Here is a 23078-nt window from a genome sequence, read left to right as displayed (position 1 = left end):
TGCTTAGTGGTGGCGAGTGTGAAAAGCCTGCAGGGAGAGAAGCACGTGATACAGACAAAGAGGAAGGGATTTAAAGTAAAAACCAGATTTATTAATAATGTCTGATTGAATAACTCCAGACACTTTTGACGTGGCAGAGCAAAGGGATGAGGGAGGGTGAGGGCAGAGGAATTAATTTCCTTGGGTCTGCTCCAGCTGGAAGGGGCTGGGTTTGGGATGCTTTGCCAGAAGGAGGGCAAGTTCATTAAGGTGAAGATAATGATGGGGAAGCAGGAGGAGTCACAGTCCAGGCAGCTGGAGCAGGAGATGGGATCTCGTGTCAGGTGAGACACCTGAGCTGGGGAGAGTGAGTAAATCTCCCCACTGAGTGCTGGGTGAGGGGGCTGATTGCTACAGAGCTCCTGGGAAACAAGACACAATCACTCACCAGATTATTGCAGGGAGGAAAATCCTTAGAACTGTTTGTGTGGGGCTCCTTCAGTGGCCATGGAGGCCCTGACTTTCAGTTTCTGAAGGCTTTTCCCTGAAGCAGCTCACAAGAGGCTTTTATCCTTGGGCAGATTCACCTTTGGGCTCATCTGCTGCCTTCTTGTTATTTATTCTGGAGATTAGATGGATTCTAATTCTGATGAATGCTGGGCAAATATGGCTATTAACCTTTCACTGGAGAGCAAAGATGCCATTAACTGGGAGCTGATAAGAGCTATCCATAAAGCACCAGAATTAACTTCTTTATTTTTTTTTCTGCCCCTGATATGTTTGTGGATCCAAGCCAAAAGAAGAAAGTGTTTGTGTTCCTGACAGTTAAAGCAGAGCTGTAGGGAGAGCAAGGAGGAGGACAAGCTGGCTGAGACTCCTTGTTACCTCCTGAAAAAGTTGAGTTCTTCTTGAGCAAGGATAGGAAGAGGAACCTGTTTGTTTTTCAAGGTGATTCAGCAGCCTGGAGTGTGGAATGCAGGGATTTGTGTCAGGATGCCAGTGGTTCCTCACCAGACACTGATGGTCCTGGAGCATCCTTTGCCAGCCCTTTGCAAAAGCTCCATTTTTCCTGGATATTTTAAGGTGAGGAGCTGCAAAAAGCCCAGGTGGCTGTTGAGAAGAGGTTGATAGGAAGAAGCAAGTGCTGCTTGGAATTGCATCCAGCAGCGAGCAGGGACAGCCCCAGGGAGCTCAGGCAGGGCTGTGGGGGTGTGGGGCTCAGCAGAGAGATTCACCAGCTCCTGCTGAAGGCACAGACCACAGGAGCAGGATAAAATACAGCCACAGTGTGGAATATCTCCACAAGCACAGCAATTAGCATCTTCCCTGCATGGATTTCGAGTTTTCCAGGGTCACAATCCAGCCTCCAGTGCCCTGGAAATACAGACCTGATAAAGTGGTGAAGCTGAAACTTCAGACGGAGGCAAGGAGGGTATTTGAAAAGCACTTTTTGCAGGGATCCTGCAGAAGCTTCACGTGGTCTAACCCCAAATTCCCACTGCCAGAGGTAAGAGCACAAAGTGGTTTTGCAGCACTGGGAGGTGGAAGTCCTTTGAGTAGGGAAGGAGCTCTTGTGATAAAGGGACATTGCTGGGAAAGATAAAGCACTTCAGGAGGCCCCTGTGGGTTATCTTTCCCAAACACAAAGATTTTGTTAGGGCTTAATTTTTATTTGCCCTTTCCTGCTCTCAGTTTCTGACCACAAGGATACTCCTGGGGCACACGGCAGAGCCTCACCTTCCTCTCAATTGCTCTTCTCTCCCTTGTGTCCTCTTACGACGGATTCTCAACACTTCTCCAATTTTCAGTCCTCCAAAGATTCTCCCTCTTTGGATGTGTTTCTGGGGGAAGCTGCAGCTGCCTGTGGGGGTCTGGATGGTGCCAGTCACCCTCACCACCCACAGGAGGACGTGGAAGACACATAATCCATCCCAGAGTCCAGCTTTGCTTGGCTCCCCAGGCGCTGGGGGAGCGAGCGCTGGGGCTGTGGGCTTGTATTGAGAGGGAGTAAGAGCCACAGGATTTCTCTCAAAGATAGGAAAAAAGTCAGGAGGCATAAATTTGGACCCCCACACAAAAAAAGGGGTCGCCTGTGAGTCTGTGAGGCTGCTGTGCTGGTTCTAGCTCTGCCCCAGGGAGTGCAGGCAGTCCAGCCCGTTCTCCGAGCCAGCCGAGGAGTCCCGCGAGGAGCGGCCCTGGAGGAAGCGGATGATTTTGTCAATCGTGGCCTCCTGGTACTCGTGGGACCACCTGAATCGAGGGGAAAAATGTGATGTTTACTTCTTCTGCTGTGTGTGGGGTGCCACAAGGTAGCTCAGTTCATTTGGGCCCGCCAGAGACCCCTTTCCTCCACCCCAGCTCTCCAGGAGCTCCCTTCTCCCCATGGGTGCTGCCAGGTTGCACAAAGGGGAAGCAGGGGGGAAAAGTAACCCAGGTGGTCTGTAAAACTGCCAGCATCAGTGAGGATGTGTGTCCTCCCAGCAGTGTCCCTGTGTCACCCAAAGGAGCTCCAGCACAGCAGCAGCAGGGATGTGGTGGGAACCTTTGCTCCCTGCAAGCTCTGGAGCACCTGGAGTGACTCAGTATCCCTTGGACCTGTTCTGCCACCCTCATCTGTTTGTCCCCATGTCCTTGGGCTCTTTGCTGCTCCTTATGCAAGCTGTTCTCCCCAGGTGTCAAGGAGCCCCATGGCACAGGTGGCTTTTACTTACATGATACCGTTGAATTTCAGGACAGCCCTCATGTCCTTGGGGAGCGTTTCTGGGTCTGGCCACTCAAAATGGTCTGTAACAGGTACAATGTTCTTCCCAGAGTTCAGGGCTGTCACAATCTCCTGCAGGAACAGAACAGGCAGGTGCTCATGGCCTCTATCAGCCCCTCACCAACTCTCTCCCACCAGAGGTCCCACCTGGTGGCATCTCTTACCTTGTGTACCCAGTCCTTGCACTCGGGGTCCTCCATGCATTTATCCAGCGCGTTTGGTGAGAGCACCAGCACAAAATTCCGGGCACTCAGGACACTCTGGATCAGCTTGTCTTCAAACTTCCCTGCCTCCAGCTTCTCCACATCAATGAACACGCTGAAGCCGTGGAGCTGCAGGTGGACCTTCAGCAGGCTGGTGGCAAGAGGGGACAGCACCATGAGGAGAGGTTTCATTTGCTGTCTCAGCACGTTGGCTGAGACACAGTGAGACAGAGGAGCAGGGAATGAGATGCCAGCTCCAGCCCAGCTGTCTGGGCACGTGCAGAGAACACAAGGAGCTGGCATTGATACCCTGCTGTGATCCCTTAGAGCTCTAGGAGCATGAGGAAAAGGTCACTCAGTGCCAAAGTGGTATTGCAGCAAGGCCAGGGAATAATGTGCATTGACTCCAGTGGTTTCAGAAGGCTGAAGAATTTCTTTATTAAGCTATACTATATTATACTACATACTATAATATATACTAATACTATAAAATACTAAAGAAAAACCCATGACCCCTTACAGACAGTCATGACACAGCTTTGGCCTAATTGGTCAATCAATCAAAACAACCATCACCAGAGTCTAATTAACAAATCCTTTTTGGTAAACAATCTCTATGACACATTCCACATGTGCTAAACAACAGGAGCACCGAGTAGAGATAAGAATTTTCTTCTTTGTCTGAGCTTTCTCGCAGACTTTCCCCAGGAGGAATCCTGGGGAGGTTGTGCCTGCTGCTCTCTGTGAAGAGAGCTGTGGCCACGAAGCAGCGGTGACAGGACTGGGAATTAGTCTGTCCACTGTGCATGTGCTGTCCCCATTTCCTCTGCAGCTTTTGGCAGCCTCTCCCTCCTCCCCATTCCCCGCTTTTCCCACAGGTGACCACCCACCTTCCCTCAGGGCTCACCTGGCCAGCTGGGAGCCGGTGCTCCTGCGGTAGCTGATGAACACGTCGGTCCCGTTGGTCGCGGTTTGCAGCGTGATGGGCGAGTGCAGCGTCTCTGGACAGCACAAAACAACCACCAGGAGTCACAAACCAGCAGCTTGTTGAGTTGGGATTTCAGGGTTTGCTTCAGAAACCTGGTCCCTCCTCTGAAGATTCCCTCCCAGGTGTGTCAGTCGCCTCTCCTTCCCCCTCCCTGACCTCTCCCAGCACTGTCTGTCATCCTGGAATTCCAGAAGGGCATCGAGCAATTGGCAGATTCAAAGGATTCCCTCTATCCTCAGGTTTCCCTCTGGTGGAGAAGCTTTAAGGTGATGGTGAAGGAAAGGAGTCAGTTCTGATGGAGGGCTTGGATCCAGAGCTTTATTCTGGCCCACAGGCCTCTGAATCCAGCACCAGCTCCAACAGAACTCCCTGAACCATGTGGTTGCTGTTCCTTTTAACCCCAGGGAGAGGGGCAGGGAAGGGGTAGGGAGCCACCAACCAGGTACATGGGAGGAGGTCTCAAGCGACAAAAGACACCTGAATGGCCCAATGTCCCCCCAGGGGCAAGAGGCATCTTTTAAATCTGCCCAGTAACCCAACACCCTTCTAGAACGCCAAGTTTGACAGACAATACTCACCAAGGAGCAAGACAAAGAAGTGACTGACACACCTAGCAGAGAATCATCATAACAAGAAGCAAATTTCTGAAGTAAACCCTAAAATCACAACGCAACTCCAACAGCAGCCCATCCCAAACAGCCCCTGCACCCGTTCCCTGGCGGGCGGGCGCACCCCTGGCCGCGGTGAGGATGCGGACGCGGTGGAAGCCGGTGTGGATGTGGCAGTCCTCCTGCAGCTGCTGCTCCGTCACGCGGTGCAGGAAGTTGCGGTCGATGCCGCAGGTGAGCAGGTTGTAGGTGTACTGCCGGAACTTGGGCTCGATGCTCCCCAGCCAGTCGGCCAGGTTGCTGCGGTCGCAGGTGGAGTAGTTGGCGAAGGTCTTGAGCTCCGTCAGCTCCCGGAAAAACCTGGTTGGGGGGACAAGAGGAGCGGTGTAGCCATGATATTGTCTGAAAAATCCTTTCCTTAGGATTTTTTCTCCTGAGAAGCTGAGAGGCCTCAGGAACAAAATGTGAACAATGATTGTCTGCTGCTGTGGAATGCAACAGGTGCATCTGTGATTGGTCTCATGTGGTTGTTTCTAATTAATGGCCAATCACAGTCTGTGATGGTGTTCACGGGGGTTTTTGGATGAGGGAAGAGACGAGAATGTTGACTCCATGTTTCAGAAGGCTTGATTTATTATTTTATGATATATATTACATTAAAACTATACTAAAAGAATAGAAGGTTTCATCAGAAGGCTAGATAAGCTAAGAATAGAATAGAAAGAATGATAACAAAGCTTGTGGCTCGGACTCTCTATCCGAGCCAGCTGACTGTGATTGGCCATTAATTACAAACAAGCACATGAGACCAATCACAGATGCACCTGTTGCATTCCACAGCAGCAGATAACCATTGTTCACATTTTGAGACCTCTCAGCTTCTCAGGAGTTAAAATCCTAAGGAAAGGATTTTTCATAAAACATGTCTGTGACAACAGTCCAGCTGTCCGGACTGTCTCAGTCAGTCACAAGCCTTTCTTGTCATTCTTTTTCTATTCTTAGCTAGCCTTCTGATGAAATCCTTTCTTCTATTCTTTTAGTATAGTTTTAATATAATATGTGTCATAAAATAATAAATCAAGCCTTCTGAATAATGGAGTCAACATTCTCATCTCTTCCCTCATCCTAAGACCCCTGCAAACACTGTCACAGGGCAGCACTTAGAGACACGTGGTACCACTATGGGATTTTTTAAGGAATTTAGAATGAGTTAGACACAGGACCTCTGAGTTGTTTTAGAGGATGTGGTTTGTTTTTCTTATCTTCTGCATAGGCAGGAAGGGTGAGTTCGGCTCACATCTCACCGCACGGTTCAGAAGGTCGCAAGACTTGCAGTTGCAAGATTTTTAAGGATTTATTGACCAATAAAACACTACTAATAAGGATATTTATGCTTTTAACTTAATCCTTTATCCTTATCTTAATCTATTTTGTCTTATGGACTCATGCTACAATGTAAGTTTTCTTAACCAACTATGTTAACACACAAACCTATAGTACTGCACTCTAAACTTCTTGTTTACCTTTGTAACTACTTTTATTTTTTCTGTATCTTAAACTCTGGAACTCTAAACTTTCCTCTTCTTAATGTGTCTCTACTTTAAACTATAAATCCACATTCTTAGTTCTAGCATTTAACTTTGGAACCTTTTTCCAAGGTCTCAAATCAAATCCTGTGTTTAATTCTAAGCTGTGGCTTACAGGCCCAAAGTTCTGAGAGTTCCCTGCATTTTGGATTCCAACATTTTACCTGCTCAGGAGGGAGTGCAGCTCCACACTGGGGTGAAGGATGAAGAACAGGAAACAGAGGAACAGCTGCATGGGAGTGCTGGTCCTCAGGACAACGGGGTGTGAGCAGCTCAGCTAAGGGTCAGTTCCCATTTTTCTGGGTAACTTGCAGGATCCCACCTGCCCTGTGCCATAGGTGGTCTTTCCCCCACCCACACCTCTGCTGTGCAGTGGTCCCATTACAGAAATTTCTCTGTGACTACAAAAAGTGCAGTGGAAAAGCCCTGGCAGTTCAGGTTTTGCAATTGGAGGATCTCCGTTCCTGTTTTTGCAAGGAGGGAAAGGCAGAGACCTTGTCCCTGCTCTGCCATGTGGTGGTGGCCCTGAGGCAGTCCAGTGTGCCCTGGTGCTGGCCCTACCTTTTCCGAGTGATGCTGGAGTCCATCCCCAAATCCTGCTGCAGCTCCTGCTCTGTCAGCCTCAGGAGAATGTCCCCATCCACCTGGTGATCCTGCCAAGAGAAATCCGGGCTGGAGAGGTCCCAGGAAAAGCTGGGTGAGACACTTGCACCTCTGCTGCGAGATGGGGCAGAGATGTCCCTCCCCATGTGTCCCTCCCCCAGCACAGAGCCCTACCAGGAATCTCTGGCAGTATTTGTTGAATCCAATCTGCTGCAGCCACGTCTGCACCTCGCAGGATTTCCAGTTGGGAACCGTGGGCAGGATGCGCCGAGGAACCTCCTCCCCTATCAGGCGCAGCACCTTTTTGGCCAGGGAGGAGGTGGTGCTGCTGGTGGAGTAGCACACAATCCTCTTCAGGCTCTGCGTGGCCCCAATCTCACTGAAAATCTGGGGACACAAAGGGAGGAGATGTCACAGTGACCGTGTTCACAGGGGTCTCAGGTTGAGGGAAGAGATGAGGATCTGACTCCATGTTTCAGAAGGCTTGATTTATTATTTTATGATATATATTACATTAAAACTATACTAAAAGAATAGAAGAAATTATTTTATCAGAAGGCTAGCTAAGAATAGAAAAAGAAGGAATGATAACAAAGGCTTGTGGGTTGGACTCTCTGTCCAAGCCAGCTCGCTGTAATTGGCCATTAATTGGAAACAACCAACATGGGCCAATCAAAGATCTACTTGTTGCATTCCACAGCAGCAGATAATCAATGTTTACATTTTGTTTCTGAGGCCTCTCGGCTTCTCAGGAGGAAAAATCCTAAAGAAAGGATTTTTCATAAAAGATGTCTGCGACATGTCACTTTGCCTTCCCTCATCCTCTTCCCTATTGTTCCAGACGAAGGAAGGAATGATAAATCTGACTCCATATTCTCAGAAGGTTAATTTATTATTTTATGATACTATATTATATTAAAGAATACTAAACTAAAACTATACTAAAGAATACAGGAAAGATACTTACAGAAGGCTAAAAGATACTAATGAAGACTCGTGACTCTTTCCAGAGCCCCGACACAGCCTGATGGTAATTGGCCAATAAGTCAAAACAATTCACATGAAACCAATGAAACAATCAACTGTTGGATAAATAATCTCCAACCACATTCCAAAGCAGCAAAACACGGGAGAAGCAAATGAGATAAATATTGTTTTCCTTTTTCTCTGAGGCTTCTCAGCTTCTCAGGAGAAGAATCCTGGGCAAAGGGATTTTTCCAGAAAATATGACTGCCACACTTCCCAACAAGCTGTGCTGGTCTGGGTAAGGACCAAAAGACACCAAAATGCAGCTGTGCCACGCCTTCCCTTTGTCATCACCCTCCTCCAGGCCAACCTACCCTTTACCTGTGTTTTCTTCTGTCTGGCTTTGATGGCAGCCTCAGTGCACAGGTAGAAGGCGGCGATGCACTGAGCCTCCAGCCTGGAGCTGTCCAGCAGGGGCACCAGGCGCTGCAGGTCCTGCGCTGTCCTCCCCTGGATGTTGTCACTGCTGCCCAGCATCCGGCAGGCGAACTGCTCGGGGTCCAGCGAGGCGATGAAGGGCTCCACCAGCGCCAGCGTCCCCGAACGCTCCACCTCCTTCTCGATCTCCTTGTTGGTGGCCAGCACCGTGATGGCCAGGCAGGCGTGCAGCCGGATCAGCTCATCGTCTTTGGAGAAGGCCAGGGGGAAGAGCCACTCTGCTGCCTTCTTCTCGATCATGAGGCGCTGGTTGGCCTGGCCCCCGTACATGGCACAGTTGGCCAAGGCCATGGCGCAGTGGCGCAGCACGGCGGGGTCCGTCCAGCGGCACCAGTACAGGATGGTGTCCAGGCCTCCGTCGGAGATGAGCTGGAAGCAGGTCTCCTCCGTGTGCTTGAACATGTGCTCCAGGATGCCAGAGAGGCTCTGGGCCAGCTGGGGGATGTCCCTCTCCTTGGCTAAGTTCAGGATCACGCCCAGACCGATGCGAGCGATGCGGTCCCTGTGGGGAGGAGATGGGGAGAGGGGCAGGTGGATGTGCAAGGGGTGACAGCAGTGGCTTGTGAGGCCCATGCCTTGGTGACATTTATCCCAGGACAGGTATTTATCCCATTACCAGATATGCAATGCAGCAAGGTGCAGCAGGCTGGTGTTGGAGGAACCTGTGTGGGTCTGATGGAAGAATTTGTGATGGGGTGCACATCCCACCTACCCTCACTGGATGCTCTCATGCTCGAGGTAGGATTTTCATAGCAATTAACAGGCAGGGTGGGTTACTGCCAGGCTGGAAATGGATCTGCTGGACCAGCATTGCTGTGGTGTGGAGCTGTTTTGTGTTTGGGAGTGGAACTTGTTTGTCCCCTAAGCACTGGTGACAGGACAGGGCTTCCACACGTGGATGAGCAGCCAGGCAGCCCTGTTCACAGGTGGGACACAGGGGTCTGTCTGTCCTGGGATAGCAGCTGAGGAAAGCTCTTTATTTCCTCACCCTGCACTCTTCTGGAAGAGAACAGCAAGAGCCTAGGGTAGGTGGCCAAGGGCCACCAGCTGCTGCTTGGCCATGGCTGGTCTTGGGAGGTCTGTGCTTAAAATGACACTTGAATGGGGCTGTGCCTTGAAAATGCAGTGAGGAAGGAGAAAATCAGGGTCATAGGATTATTTGGGTTGGAAAGGATTGGAAAATTCATCCATTTCCACCCCCTGCCATGGGCAGGGACACCTTCCACCAGACCAGGTTGCTCCAAGCCCTGTCCAGCCTGGCCTTGGACACTTCCAGATATGGAGCAGCCACAGCTTCTCTGGGCACCCTGTGCCAGGGCCTGCCCACCCTCTGAGACGAGCTCTTGGCTGCGCTCCCATGAGTTTCCTGGGGTGAGTGGCAGCTCCATTCCTGCCTCAGCAGTGCCATTTGGTGGCTCTGTGCTGGAGCTGCTCTGTTAGGGAGGCAGCACTGGCCCTGGTGCCCCAGCTCTGCTGCTCAGGAGGGCAGTGCCATGCTCACAGTGGGGTGATGGCACTCCAGCCTCTGTGCTGGCAGGCAGGACGAGCATTTCTGGGAAGCCTGTGACCCACAGGGCTCTCACTGACCTTGGGGTGGGTTTGACAGGAAATGTTGTGGACAGCCCTGGGAAAAAAAAATAAAATAAAATAAACCCTCAGCCTGGGTCTGGCTGTGAGCCCGGACTCAGCCATGGAGCTGGATGACAAACACAGGTCCCTGACTCCCTGCAGCTGCAGATGCTGCCAGGACCTGTCTAGCTCCCAGCTCAACACCTCTGCTGCTGGGCACGGGCTGGGAGAGTTCTGCAAGAGGGAGGTTGGGCCCAAAGGGGAGCCCCACACCTCCCTGCCATGGCTCAGGAGCTGTGGGGAGTGAGGGGCTGGAATGTCACGGCTGCTCCAAGAGCATGAACTGCTCCTGGAGCAGAAACAACAACTCCAGCAAATGCTTTCTCTTGCTAAGGAGCTGAGTGCTGAATGCAGACCATGCCAGTGATGCTTCCTGGGATTAAATTCCACCCTAATGGGCTTTCCTGATTTAGCTGCTGCTTATTTTTGCCTGCCAGAGCATGAAGTGAGGCCCAAGCTGTGAGTCCACAGCCTTCCAGCAAGAGACATCCCCCAGGAAACCAGAGCAACCTTTGGCCAGGCTCCCTCCACATCCTTTCCAGAGCCCTGGCTGGGCTGGGTTGGGGTGCTCTGAGGGAGAGCAGAGCTGTCAGAGTGCATTTGGGGTGCTGGAAGGGTGAGCTGTGTGTGGGTGCTGTGATTGGGATGTGTCAGGTGCACACATGCACCTTTGTACACACACACACACACACACACACACACACACACACACACACACACACCGTGCCCATGCTCTGACAGAGACATCCCAGCACCTCTCACCTGTGCTGCTGCTGTCCTGGGCAGCAGCACACACACCTGAATGTGGGGCTGAGGGCTGCTGGCCCCTCCTTAGGGCTTCATCCCAGCCCTGGTCAGCAGCAGGGAGGCTCTGGGGAGTGGCTTTGTCCTCCTTGTGCTGCAGTTATGGCTAAAGGAGAGTCACACCTTGTGCTTTGGGCCAGATGCTGTGAGCCAGCCAAACTGACTCAGCTCAACCTGAGGCTGAGGGGGCTCAGGAGGACACCCCAGTCCTGACCAGCACCCCTGGGCTGTGGCTGCTCCTCCTCCCTCAAACTGTGGGCATCCAAGGGGTTTTGTGCAACTGAGAGCATCCATATCAGGGAAATCTGGGGTTGTGGGGATGGTAAGTCAAGGCCAGGTTGGATTGATTTGAAGCAACCTGGTCTGTGGAAGGTGTCCCTGCCCATGGCAGGGGGTTGAGATGAGGGGGTCCCTTTGAACCCAGCCCGTTCTGGGGGCTGTGCCCAGCAGGGCGAGGCTGAGGGGCTCTTTGCACACTCACCTGTTCTCCGCCACCAGGATCTGCTCCAGCAGTTTCCCCGCCTGGCACTTGGTCTCCAGCTCGGCGGTGTAGAGCAGGCTGAGCAGCAGGTCCAGGCCGCCCTCGAGGCGGATCACATCGCACAGCACCTTGGCCACGTCCCTGCCCACGGCGGGCATCCCCCAGGCCTCCTCCACCAGCCGGAACACCTCGGAGAGCGCGGCCCGCAGCGCCGGGGCCGCGTCCGCCCTCACGGCGTGGCCGAGGGCCCTGCGGAGCACGGGCAGGACCCGCTCCAGCGCCTCCCGCGCCTCCGTGCCCACCCCGGGCGAGACCCCGCCGCCTCCGCCGCCGGCCCGGCCCGCAGCCCCGGGCACCGCCAGCAGCTCCGCGCTCGCCATGGCCAGCGACCGGCCCAGCGTGTGCAGCGACAGCAGCAGGGCCAGCATCGGCTACCGCGGCATGCCCGGCGCCGGCAGCCCCCGCTGCTGCCGGGACACCGGAGCGGGGCACCGGAGCGGGGATGCGCTGCCCCCGCTGCCCCCGCTGCCCCCGCTGCCCGGCCGGGATGCGGAGATGCGAGCGGGGCGGGATCCGCCTTCCCCGAGCCGGGCTCAGCATCCCGGTCCCCGGGGCTGATGTCACCGGGAACAGGCGCCGCCTCTCTCCGAGGAGGGGCTCGGTGCTGGCGGCTGCAGCCCCCTCCTCCCGATGCTGAGACCCCTAGAGCCCCCCAGAGCCCCAGAAGGATTTAACAGAATCGGGGATGTGGCACTTGGGGACGTGGCTCGGTGGTGGGCTTGGCAGTCCCGGGCTAACGGCTGGAGTCGGGCTTTTCCATCCTAAATGTTATGTTTCTGTGATTGCGGCCTTTCCGTGTTTAATTAGGGTTCATTAATAAAAGGGGAACTGAGTTTTTACATGAATAGATACCGATAGGACAAGGGGGGAGCGGTTTTAAAATAAAAGATGAGACATTTACATTAGATTCTGGGAGAAATTTTTTATTTGTGAAGTACTTGTTCAGGGAAGCTGTGGACATCCCAACCCAGAGCCCTCCGGCCACCAGCCCCCGAAGGATTTAACAGAATCAGAGATGTGGCACTTGGGGACGTGGCTCGGTGGTGGGCTTGGCAGTGCTGGGATAACGGCTGGAGTCGCTTTTCCATCCTAAATTTTATGTTCCTGTGATTGTGGCCTCTCAGCGCTTAAATAAAGCTTATTAATAAAAGGGGAAGTGACTTTTACACGAATAGATACCGATAGGACAAGGGGGAGCAGTTTTAAAATAAAAGATGAGAGATTTAGATTGATACTAGGAGAGAATTTTCACTTGTGAAGTGTTTGTTCAGGGAAACTGTGGAAGTCCCAACCCTGAAAGTGTCCAAGGCCAGGTTAATGGGGCTTGGAGCAACCTGGGATAGTGGAACGTGACAGGATTTGGAACTAGATAATTTTCCATTTTCAACACAAACCGTTCTATTCCACAGCCCTCCCTGCCCAGCCCGACCTGGGGCTCATCCTGCTGTCCCCATGGCCCACATCCCCCTTTGTGCCCGAGCTGCTGCTGCGGTGTCACCCCCATGGCAGGCAGGGACCCCCACTCTGGTTGTTCAGGACACTCCTTCAGGACCCTCTGTGAGCAGCGAGGGGACACAGGGGGCAGGCAAAGGCCACCAGGCACCGTGGTGGTCACGGTGAGGCTGTGACCACCCTGGCACGGCGCTCTGAACCCCTTTGGTACCAGCAGGAAGCAAATCCCCATTGCTCGGTGGAAATTCAGAGCAGCTCTTCTGGGTGGGCTCGGGATTTGCATGATAAAAGAAAGAGCAGAGGCAGCCTGGGCCTCTTTTGTTTTCTTTTTTCCAGGCCAGACGTGCTCAGGGCAGAAATGCTTAAACGCTTTGGGCATTTCTCGGGTGTGCTGGGAGGAGCAGCTTAAATCCTTGACTCCAACACCAGGTTGTTGCCAGGTCAGCCTGAGACTTAAATTCGAGTTGATGTTTGGATGTGACAGAGTCGCTCCTAATCCTCTCTGAATCCACTTGGAAGGGACAGACAGAGGAAAAGGACATCACCCCACAAGGAAGGACGGCGAACAAGGCACCCAGAGCAGGGCAAAACTGCGGGAGCAGCTCGGCACAGAACCAGTAAGGAATTTCCTAATGAATTATTATTAATCGGCGTAACCATAAGGGCTGTTGCAGTGTAGAGCAGCAGAGGATTTGCTGCCCGGGGGCAGCAGAATTCAAACCATTCCCTTCGGCTTGTCCTGGCTAGCCCACACAGCTGAGCTTTGTTTTGCTTTTAGTTTTGCTTTGCTTTGCATTTTTTGGGAGAGATTTCAGACCCAGCGGTTCCCAGCCTTGCCCTGGGGTTTCAGCCCCATTTCCCGAGTTCTCCTCACCGGCTCTGCTCCCCAGGAGCTCCCCGGGGCCCCTTTATCCACACAGCCCCTCTCCTGGGATCTGCTCCTGGCAGGGAAGGGCTCCCTGAGCCTCCATGGGGCTGTGGCTGCTGGTTGGGAGCCCGGAGCAGCAGGAGGGAGCTTTGTCTTAGCTGATCAGCCAAAGCAGCTCAGACAATGCCCAGCCCTTCTCCCCCAGAGCCTCCTGCAAGCCTGAGCCCTCTCAGGGCTGCTGTCCTGTTCAACAGGGATGGGATGAACCCCTTGGGGACAATGCCAGCCCTGCCACAGCTGAGGCCAGGGGACAAGGAGTGGGTGAGGGCTGCAGGAAAAGTTCTGCCCCAAAAGCCAATGTCTGGTAGCTGCCCTCAGCTCCCCAGGGCTTCCAGGTGGAAATGCCTCTCAAAACCAAATAAAGCTCTTTCCAGCAAGATGCCAGGGGCAGATGATGCCAGGAACTGCTGTGTCTGAGCTGGTAGAGGAAAGACCCTGGAGAATTGGGCACCTTGCTCGGGTTTCTTTCCCCCTAAAAGCTGCACCAGGGGCTGGGACAGATCCCTTGGAGCTCCTGTCCCAGCAGAGGCAGAAGAGCCAGGATTGCTGCAGCCTCGTGTGCGTTTGCTCCTTGCCCCGATTAAACAAACACCCCAGAGTTATCAGGAGCTGCCAAAAGAGCTGAGTCGACATTAATTAGTAACTGAGAGATTGGTTGGAAAGGGGATGACGGGAGCAAAATACACAGGCCTTTGTTTGCCTTCTGCAGTGAAAGTGCTGAGCGCTCCCGGCCCCAGCCACTCACCTCTGGCCTCTGGTCCCCAGGCATGGAGGTGGCATCTGCCCCATCCTAAGCCACCCTGCTTTGGGGATCCCCAGGTCTGTTCCCATCCTTGACACTGAGAAAGCTGAAATCCCGTTAAAATGGTGATATTTTGGGCAAGTATAAGCCCGGGGTTCTTCCCTTTGTCTTCTGAGCATTGCTCCCCCATCCCATCTCATTTGGGGTTTTGGCTTTGCCAAGACCAGGCTGGGAAACAGCTGGCTGCTCTTAGACCGTGAGGTATGTTGTGAAATGAGTGTGGCAGGACCTCAAAAGTGGTTCCTGACTCTCTGCTGTCCCTGCCCACTCTCTGAGCAGTGCCCACCCTGCACCAGGCTGGGGAGGAGCTGCTTACACCCCCTGTCCCCCTGCAGACAGCCCCAGCTCAGCGTGGGCTGCGGGGGAAGCTGGGTGGGAGATCATCTCTGCCCCTTTCCCCCCGTGCCGACCTTGGCCTGTTTGCTTTCCCCTCTGGGGCAGGCTGAGCAAACACAGGACGCTGCTGGGGCTCTGCCGTGCTCCAGCTCGCACAGACACAGGAGGGACACCCAGGATGAGGCTGCTCTTCCCTGCCCTCGTGCTGGCCCTGCTGGCCACCACCCGTGCTGCAGAAGGTGAGCTTTAGCCAGCCAACACCTTGCCAGGTGCTTTGGGGATGGAGAAAGAGAGATTTGTGGGCTGGTGGAGGGGCTGGGCAGGGTGGGCAGGGAGCGGATGGTGGCCATGGCCATGTTGGCTGTACCCTGCAGGATGGGGAGAAAGAGGTGGGCAGCACATGGGTGTCAATGGTGCTGTGGCAAATCCCTGCCCAATCACAGCTGGGCTGCCAGCATGGAACTGGGAGCATGGCACAGCCCAATCCATGGCTCCCATCCCAGCAGGACCTGATGGGAACAGGGAACACCCCAATCCATGGCTCCCATCCCAGCAGGACCTGAGTGGGAGCAGGGCAAGGAGCTGCTGTCACCCCTGGTGATGGATTTGACCATGAAGGATTGGGGTACCCCCAACCAGGACATCCCCAAGTTTGTTTTCCCCCAGAGGGGAGGCATGGGCCCCACTGCCCCACCCCACATCACCCCTCCTGAGCTATGGATGGCTTTTGCAGACTCCTGTGAGGGCCGCTGTGAAGAAGGCTTCGATGCAGGGCACAAGTGCCAGTGTGACACCCTCTGTGTGTACTACCAGAGCTGCTGCAGTGACTACTCCACCGTCTGCAAAGCCAAAGGTACTGTCCCCATGGCCAGGGCAAGGGGGAACGGGTGCTCTACTCATGGGGTCTGTGCTGGGTCAGGTCTGCACCCACTTGTGGCTGAGGGGTGAAGTCAGCACCAGGATTTGCTGCAGCACAGGGGGGTTTGGGAGCTGGCTCGTTGCCATCTGGAGTGAGGGATCTGTGCTAATTGGATAGATTGGCTAGTAGGAAAAATGTCTTCTCTGAAAGGGTGTTCAGGCATTGGAGTAGGCTGCCTAGGTGGAATCGCCATCTGTGGAAGTGTTCTAAAAAAAATATACTTGTGGCACTTGGGGACATGGGTGGCAGTGCAGGCTTGAATTGGACTTGATGATCTCAGAGGACTTTTCCAATTTTAATGACTCCAGGATTCTATAAATCCCTACTGCCTGGGAGGGAGCATCTCCTGCTCCCAAACCCCAGGGGAACCAACCTGCTCCCTCCCTGCAGTGACCCGGGGAGACGTCTTTGCCTTGCCCGAGGACGACTACCTGGACTACAACCTCACTGTGGACTTTGTCACCGAGGAGGTGCCCGTGGCAGAGCCCACAGAGCTGCCCACAGCCCCAGCGCCGGTGGAGACCACGCCAGAGAGCCAGCCAAACCCCGAAGAGACACTGCCAGAGGTGCCCAACACCACCCCAGGTGTGTCTGAGGAGCCTGAGGAGCTGTGCAGCGGGAAACCTTTTGATGCCTTCACCGACCTGAAGAACGGTTCCCTTTACGCTTTCCGAGGTACTTTGGGGACCTTGCCCAGGCACGTGGGACGTGCTGCCATGCTGTCACCCTGTGCTGGTGTCTGCAGTCCCTCCTGCTGCCCCCACCTCTCCTCTCTCCCCAGGGAAGTACTTCTATGAGCTGGACAAGACCAGTGTGAGGCCTGGCTACCCCAAGCTCATCAGTGACGTGTGGGGCATCGAGGGCCCCATCGATGCAGCCTTCACACGCATCAACTGCCAGGGCAAGACTTACCTCTTCAAGGTGGGCTGGGGGTACTCCCAGGGTGGCCAGCACAACCCCCAATCCACCCTAAATCCCCTTTTGGCACCTCCCATACACCCATGCATGCGGTAGTTGCCAGAAACCCCAAATCCTTGTGGTTGTTCTGGAACCCCAAGCAACCACAGCCTCATGATAGGGCTCCCCATCATCTCCACACTCCTCCTGGCAGACCTGTGACTGGGGCATGTTGCACCTGTGACCCCTCTCTGTCCCCCACCCCCCAGGGCACCCAGTACTGGCGCTTTGATGATGGAGCCCTGGACCCTGGGTACCCCCGGGACATCTCCGAGGGCTTTGAGGGCATCCCTGACAACGTGGACGCAGCGTTTGCCCTGCCTGCCCACAGCTACCGTGGCAATGAGAGAGTGTACTTCTTCAAGGGTAAGGGGGCAGAGCCTGGCACCACTGGGCACAGGCTGGGCACCCCTGCAGTGCTTGTTCCCCCCACTAACACCCTGCTCATCCTCTCCTAGACAAGTACTACTGGTCCTACGACTTCGCCCAGCAGCCCACGCAGGCCGACTGCGAGAAGTCCTCGCCCTCCACGGTGTTCAAGCACTATGCCTTCATGAACAGGGACAGCTGGGAGGATGTTTTCCAGATCCTCTTTGGCAGCAGGATGCGTAAGGGCTGGGAAGGGTTGGTGGGTCCCAACAGTGGGTACTGACAGGGCACAAGGGATGCAGACAGCCAGGGAGGAGGGAGCGATGCCTGGAAGCAAAGGTGGGCAGGATGAGCCATCACCTCCTGCCCAGGCCATGCACAGGAATCCCTCAGGCCACAGCTGCACCTCCCACAGCATCCCCAATCCCACCCTCACAGCCCTTATGCCCCCCATGACCAAACCCATCGCCAGCTGACTCACACCACGGTGTCACTGCTGGGGACTGTTTATTGTCACTGGAGCTGGAGATGCCACAGCAAAACCCCAGCCCTGAGCAGAGAGAATGAAAGACAGAGAGGAGGAGAAGGGGGCTCAGCAGATCCCAGCCAAGGGGCTAAGCCACTCCTGGCTCAGCCTGGCCTGTGTCACTGTCACACATCCCATCCAGGCTGGGATCCCTTGGAGCACTCCCGTGGGTCTCGGGCACGCTGCTGCCCCCTCTCTCAGCCTCTGCTCCTTTTGCAGCCGGGGCAAACGGGCCGTGGTACATCAGCCGGGACTGGCGGGGCGTGCCCAGCCGCCTGGACGCCGCCATGGCCGGCAGGATCTACGTGGCCTCCCAGCAGCCCCGCAGGAGGAAATCCCGCCGCCAGCGCAAGAGGTACAACCACCACCGCTCACTGAACCTGGGATTCTGGAGCTGGCTGCAAAACGACCCCGACTCATCAGGTGTTGAAAGCGATGGGCTGTCGGGCTCCACGTGTGAGATGCTCCAGAGTGTTTACTTCTTTGTGGGAGGTGAGTCTGCTCTGGCAGGATCCAGAATGATGTGGGATCAGGGCTGCTGGGGCATGGGGAGCGCTCCTCTCTCTCTGCAATGGCTCTGGGGTGCAGTGGGAAGGTGCTGGCAGTGAGGCCTGGCAGCTCCCCAGACCTGGGGACAGTCTTGACTGCCCTGTCCCCTTCCCCAGACAAGTACTACCGTGTGAACCTGCGCACCAAGCGCGTGGACCTGGTGCGGCCGCGCTACCCCCGCTCCATCGCCCAGTACTGGCTGGACTGCCCCCAGCCCGCGGAGGAGAGCACCTGATGGGATCCCTGGAACCACCAGCAGCACAGCCCCAGCTAGACAGAAATAAACTGTGAGGGCCATGCAGGCTGCAGAGCTCTGTCTGTCCATCCATCCAACCGTCTGTGCCGTGGTTTGTGCAGTCCTTGCAGTCCAAGGTCCCATGTCCCCGAGGGCTGTGGTTGTCCCCCCAGTCTGTGATGCTGGCCCCATCCATGGTGTGCCTGTGGCAGCTCAGATCTGCTCTGCCAGCCAGGCCAGTGCCTCTTCCCACTGGAGGAGAGGGACGGTGCCAGCAGCTGCCAGCGGGAGCAGCAGGGTCAGGTCTCCATCTCCCCAGAATCAGTGCACAGCCCCAGGTGTGAGAGGCTGAGCAGGGATGGGTGCCCATCCAAGGCCCTGCCCGCTCTCCCAGCACTGCCCTGCTCACCTCTGGGCTCTGGCAGCCCTGGCCATGGTGGTGCTGAAGGGATGACCCTTCCCTCAGGGCTGGGGACGCACACAGGGCCTGGCAGCTCCCTCTGCAGCGGATGCTGCTGAGACAAACTCCTGCTTCTGCCACGGCTCCTGCCATGAGGACACACAAACAAACCATCACCTCCAAAACTCCAGGGAACTCCTGAGCTGCAGCTGATGCCCAAGGAGTGGCTCTCACCTCTGCCTCTGGTGCGGCTGGGGGTCATGGGAGCCAGGCAGAGCCGTGTCCTCCTGTCCAGCACTTCCCTCAGGGGGCACTGGCTGTGGCACAGCGGGCACTGGCAGCACCTGGGCGTGAGCAGAGCGGTCAAGGTGGCTGTGCCACCCCTGTGCCACCCTTCCAAAGGGATCCCTGGGGCTGTACCTGGAACATGGCGGCATCAGCTGGCACAGGGCAGCACTGTGGGCAGCTGGGGTGGCTGGAGGCAGGAGGGAGCTTCTGCAAGAGAGGACAGCAGTGTGTCTGTGGTGTGTGCATGGCTGGGTGGTTGTGCACAGCTGGGTGGCGTGTGCCTGCTCTCCCTGCCGTGGTTGCAGGCTGCACAGCCCTCCCTGCCTCTCACCGGCAGCCGGGGCACGGAGCTGGGTGTGGTTTCGGGCCGCCGCTGCCTCACCGGGAGCCTCTGGGGGACGTGCAGGCTGCGGGCACTCCGGAGCAGGGGCTGGCTGTCACAGGAGCTGCGGGTGCCTCTGTGGGATGGGCCAGCTGGGATGTCACCGCTGAGGTGTGGGCACAGATGGGGATGCCTGGGGAGCAGTGAGGAAGCCCGGCAGGGCATTGGCAGCCTCCAGAGAGCCCAGCCCCATGGAGTCACTGAGAGAGGCCGGTTGGTGCAGGGTGCTGCCCAGCCAGGGGCTCTGGCTGCCCTGGCAGCCCCTTGATCCCCTATCCAGGGGTCCCACACAAGCCTCCCATACCTCATCTGCTCGTTCTCCACCACGAAGTCTCGCAGGAGGCCATAGAGGCTGGGCCAGGCTGGGGTTCCCTCTGGTGGGAGCTGCCCTGCAGGGCCGTGCCTGTCCCCAGAGCCTGCCCATGCCTTTGGACGGTTCCCTGCCACCTCCGAGCCCCTCACTGGCACTCTGGGCAGGCTCAGCTGCTGGCGCAGGGAGAGGTTTTCCAGCTGCAGGGCGTGGATCTCTCGCTCCAAGGTTTGCAGCAGCTTCTCCCGGGACACCTGGGAGGGTGGGTGGAAAAAGGGGGGCTCAGGGGGGTCCCAGCAGCAGGGAGAGGAACTCAGAGGGGTCCTTATCTGTGATACCCTGTTGGCCAGGGGTCTAGTGGTGACCCTGCGGGCACGGCTGGCGTAGTGCAGAGTGCTCAGGGTCTCTGAGAGGCAGCGTGAGGACGGGGAGATGCAGGCGACCTGCCAACGGGGAAGACATGCACGTGGGCTGTCATCCAGAGGGTCACCACCATTTTCCATGGGGTGAGACCCCTGCCCAGCCTCCTGAGTGTTTTACCATCAGGGTGATGCCCGAGCCGCCCAGGGAGCGAGCCAGCAGCCGAGTGAGCTTGCTGTCCCTGTAGGGGATGTGCGTTCGCTTCCCTCGGGGCTTGGCCAGCAGGGAGATGCAGTGTCCTGCCGGAGGATGAGCCACACAGGATGTGACAAGGGACAAGGCTCTGGTGGGGGCGCTCCCAGGGCGGGTTCCCCAGCCCTTACCCAGCGCCAGGAGGCTGCGGTTGATGCTGTTGGCCTCCACGGAGAGCTCCCCGCTGGAGCCAGTCTCCTTCACCCGCTCGCTGCCAGCCAGGTCCACGAAGCACAGCGTACCCTGCTTGCTGGGGCAGGCGCTGGCCTGGGGAATCACGTTGGGGGGTGATGCTTTGGCCCCCATCACCCCTTCCCCATGGCCCACAGCACTGTCCTGACTCCTGGATTTTGGACAGGATTCCCGGCTGCTCACTCCAGCCCCACCCGGGTATCCTTGAGGAGAGCATGACCCCCCCACCGTGGGGCTGTTTGCACCCCCGCGCTGCGCCCTGAGCCCCCCAGCCCTGCCCAGGAGCGGGATGCGCGCTCACGGCTCGGCTGCGGACGTGGATGGTCAGCAGGGCGTGGCTGCGGCTCGAGTGCCTGTTGAGGGCGTGTGCCGATGTCCGGCGCCTCTGGGATCCTGCCGAGAGAGGAATTGATTGATTGCATGCCACCCCAACCTCACAGCATCCACTGCTCAGCACCCCCTGCCCGACCAGAGCTGCCTTGGCCGCTCCTCTTGGCTGCCATCAGAGCGCCACCAGCCCTGGGACGGCCTGCGAGGGGCTGAATCCCCACACAGCGGGTCCAGCACGCCCTGAACACGTCCCAGCCCCGTGTGTGAGGCTCAGCACCTTGCAGGAGCAGGCTGACGATGGCCTCCAGGCTCTCGAATTCCACACTGAGCTGGTTCTCCACGTAGAAGCCGCGGGATTTGCTCCAGCGCAGGGGCAGAGCGCACGGGGGTCCCGGGCTCAGCAGGTCCCGGACCTGGGATGTGGCAGGGGGAAGGCACCGGGAGAGCACAGGGGAAGGCACCTGGAGATGGGGCACAGGGTGCCAGCAGGGCCGGAGGGGGCGGCTGGGCAGGAACTTACCTGTTCGTTGTAGATCTCCAGGTAGGAAGCGCTGAGAGCCAGGTCAGAGGCACGGCTCCGGCTCTGCTCCAGGAGGCAGGTGAAGGATCTCTGCATCAGCCCCAGCAGGGCCGGGGACGCCGGCTGGGTGTCGCTCTGCAGAGACGCCAGGATGGTGAGCGGTCACATCGGGAACTCACCTGCACCATGACCGGGTGGGGAGAGCTCATCCCACGGCCAGGATGGGGTCAGACGGTCAGCGTTCTACCTGGCCGAGGGGTCCCATCAGGGTGTAGGTCTTCCCCGAGCCGGTCTGCCCGAAGGCAAAGACGGTGCAGGAGAAGCTGTGGAAGATGCTGAGCGTCAGGCACGGCCGTAGGCGGTGGCACAGCGATGCCACCTCCCGACACTGCCCGGGCAGTGCAAACCCGCCGGAACGGCCCGGAATGGGCTGGTTGGAGGGTTTGGGGTCCGCGGGGGGCTCCCCGGGACTCACCCGTCCATGGCCAGCTCCACCAGCTGCCTCATCCCGCTGCCCTCGAACACGGCCTCCTGCGAGGCGCCGGCGTCGAACACGGCGCTGAAGCCGAAGGTGGCATCGTGCCTGGCCGCGCTCACCTGGCCGTGGGGACAGCGGCGGCTCAGGGGTGCCACTGCCCTCCCAAACCCACAGTCCCACGGGGAGGTGGCACTCACGTGCACGGCGCCGTCACCGAGGCTGTGCACAACCTGCTGGTCACCTCGCCGCGTCTCCGTGCAGGTCAGTGGCCGGACCCTGAGGGTGGAGTGTGGACGGGGACACAGAGGTGTCGCTGCGCGGGGACCCTGCGGAGCCCTGCTGTGACCTCGCCCCAGGCAGGGAGGTTCCTGCCGCGTCCCTGAGCCCTTTCATCTCCCCTTACCTTAGCACCACTCTCAGACGCGTCTCTCTGCCCTCCACGGGCCCCCCACGCTCCTCTCCAGGGCTCCTTTGGGGAACAGAGGGCAGCAGGGTGGTGGGTGCCCCGCAGCTGGGGGGTTCTGCCCGCGGGCACCCCGGTGGCTGGGGTAGAGGGACCCCCGGTCCTGCTGTGCTCGCACCGTCCTCCCACCTCCACTGTGCCCTGAGGCCTGGCCGGGGACAGAGCTCGCTGTCCCCGCCATGTCACCGCAGAAGGACGGTCCTGTCCCCCCCAGCCCTTTTGGGATGCCACCCCCGCTGCCTGTATCAGCCACTGCCCAAGTCCTGCTGCTCCAGGACGGAGTGGCCTCTGTCGCCTCTGTCTCCTCCGTCTCCCCCACAACTTACGGTCTGTCCTGGCCCCGTGGGAGTGTTCTGGGCCGGGGGTCCGGCTGGGGGTCCCCGCCCCGCTCCCCCTCTGGTTCCATGCGGTCCCCAGTACCCGGTGCTCGGGGTGCCCGCAGCGCCCGGCCGGTCCCTGTGGGAACCACCCCCAGCCGGCCCAGGCTGCCCCGCACAACCGGTACCACCGCTCCGGTTAAACATTGACCGTGCCAGCCCTGCGGGAGAGCGGCGGTCGCACGGCGGGGGGCGAGCGGGGGAGGAACCGCGAGGGGCGGGTGGCAGGTGGGTCCCCGAGCCCTGGGATCCTCCCGGGCCCCACCGATGGCGGCTCGGGGAGAGCTGTACGAGCAGCTGGTGTGGGTACCGGTCCCTAGGGATGCTGGGGAGTCAGTCGGGGCTGTCGGGGCTCTGCCATCGGGGGCGCGGAGCTGGGATCGGCCCCGGGAGCCCTTGGGAAGGGCTGGGGGGGGACAGCACCGCCCGCTCGGGGCGGTGCCAGCCCGCCGGGGGGGACCCGGGGGGGATAAAAGCCGGGGCGGCG

At 57.3% G+C, this 23078-nt stretch overlaps 3 protein-coding genes across 4 annotated transcripts; 1 reads left to right on the top strand and 2 right to left on the bottom strand.

Annotated features, from left to right (window-relative positions):
- Positions 1-153: 153 nt before the first annotated feature.
- Positions 154-11534, bottom strand: SARM1 (sterile alpha and TIR motif containing 1). The gene is made up of 9 exons (XM_059487008.1): positions 11107-11534; positions 8076-8694; positions 6903-7115; positions 6687-6778; positions 4664-4899; positions 3851-3944; positions 2905-3094; positions 2691-2812; positions 154-2229 (listed from the first exon to the last, which is right to left on the bottom strand). Exons 1-9 carry the CDS (start codon positions 11532-11534, stop codon positions 2100-2102), a joined length of 2124 nt encoding a protein of 707 aa, XP_059342991.1. The 3' UTR covers positions 154-2099.
- A 1526-nt stretch (positions 11535-13060) lies between these two features.
- VTN (vitronectin) lies at positions 13061-18342 on the top strand. Of its 2 annotated transcripts, XM_059486950.1 has the most exons (9): positions 13061-13235; positions 14790-14923; positions 15418-15537; positions 15994-16278; positions 16385-16524; positions 16770-16926; positions 17019-17168; positions 17675-17947; positions 18121-18342. In XM_059486950.1, the coding sequence occupies exons 2-9, from the start codon at positions 14863-14865 to the stop codon at positions 18237-18239; spliced, it is 1305 nt and encodes a 434-aa protein (XP_059342933.1). In that variant the 5' UTR covers positions 13061-13235; positions 14790-14862; the 3' UTR covers positions 18240-18342. The 2 variants fall into 2 exon arrangements, with proteins under 2 accessions (XP_059342933.1, XP_059342934.1); XM_059486951.1 differs by lacking the exon at positions 13061-13235 and having other exon boundaries at positions 14672-14923.
- Positions 18343-18452: 110 nt separating this feature from the next.
- Positions 18453-22738, bottom strand: KIF12 (kinesin family member 12). The gene is given in 18 exon segments (XM_059486949.1): positions 18453-18517; positions 18649-18785; positions 18874-18983; positions 19060-19134; positions 19259-19442; positions 19614-19873; positions 19958-20062; positions 20160-20278; positions 20363-20498; positions 20725-20816; positions 20938-21166; positions 21274-21408; positions 21521-21596; positions 21749-21870; positions 21949-22027; positions 22155-22220; positions 22541-22671; positions 22673-22738. Coding segments are annotated over 18 exon segments (2187 nt in total).
- Between the last annotated feature and the right edge of the window lie 340 nt (positions 22739-23078).

The sequence above is a fragment of the Ammospiza nelsoni genome, chromosome 21 (assembly GCF_027579445.1).
Source record: "Ammospiza nelsoni isolate bAmmNel1 chromosome 21, bAmmNel1.pri, whole genome shotgun sequence".
Taxonomy (NCBI): domain Eukaryota; kingdom Metazoa; phylum Chordata; class Aves; order Passeriformes; family Passerellidae; genus Ammospiza; species Ammospiza nelsoni.
The sequence above is the reverse complement of the archived record's forward strand: the minus strand, read 5'-3'. Positions and strand labels throughout refer to the sequence as shown.

Excerpts from the sequence above, each read along its gene's own strand:
- VTN (XM_059486950.1), top strand. The coding sequence starts at position 14,863 with ATGAGGCTGCTCTTCCCTGCCCTCGTGCTGGCCCTGCTGGCCACCACC. Across the intron at positions 15,538-15,993 it reads CACCGTCTGCAAAGCCAAAG|TGACCCGGGGAGACGTCTTT; the intron begins GTACTGTCCCCA and ends CCCTCCCTGCAG. Across the intron at positions 17,169-17,674 it reads CCTCTTTGGCAGCAGGATGC|CCGGGGCAAACGGGCCGTGG; the intron begins GTAAGGGCTGGG and ends CTCCTTTTGCAG.
- SARM1 (XM_059487008.1), bottom strand. The coding sequence starts at position 11,534 with ATGCTGGCCCTGCTGCTGTCGCTGCACACGCTGGGCCGGTCGCTGGCC. Across the intron at positions 4,900-6,686 it reads TCCAGCATCACTCGGAAAAG|GTTTTTCCGGGAGCTGACGG; the intron begins GTAGGGCCAGCA and ends CCCCCCAACCAG. Across the intron at positions 2,813-2,904 it reads GCAAGGACTGGGTACACAAG|GAGATTGTGACAGCCCTGAA; the intron begins GTAAGAGATGCC and ends CTGTTCCTGCAG.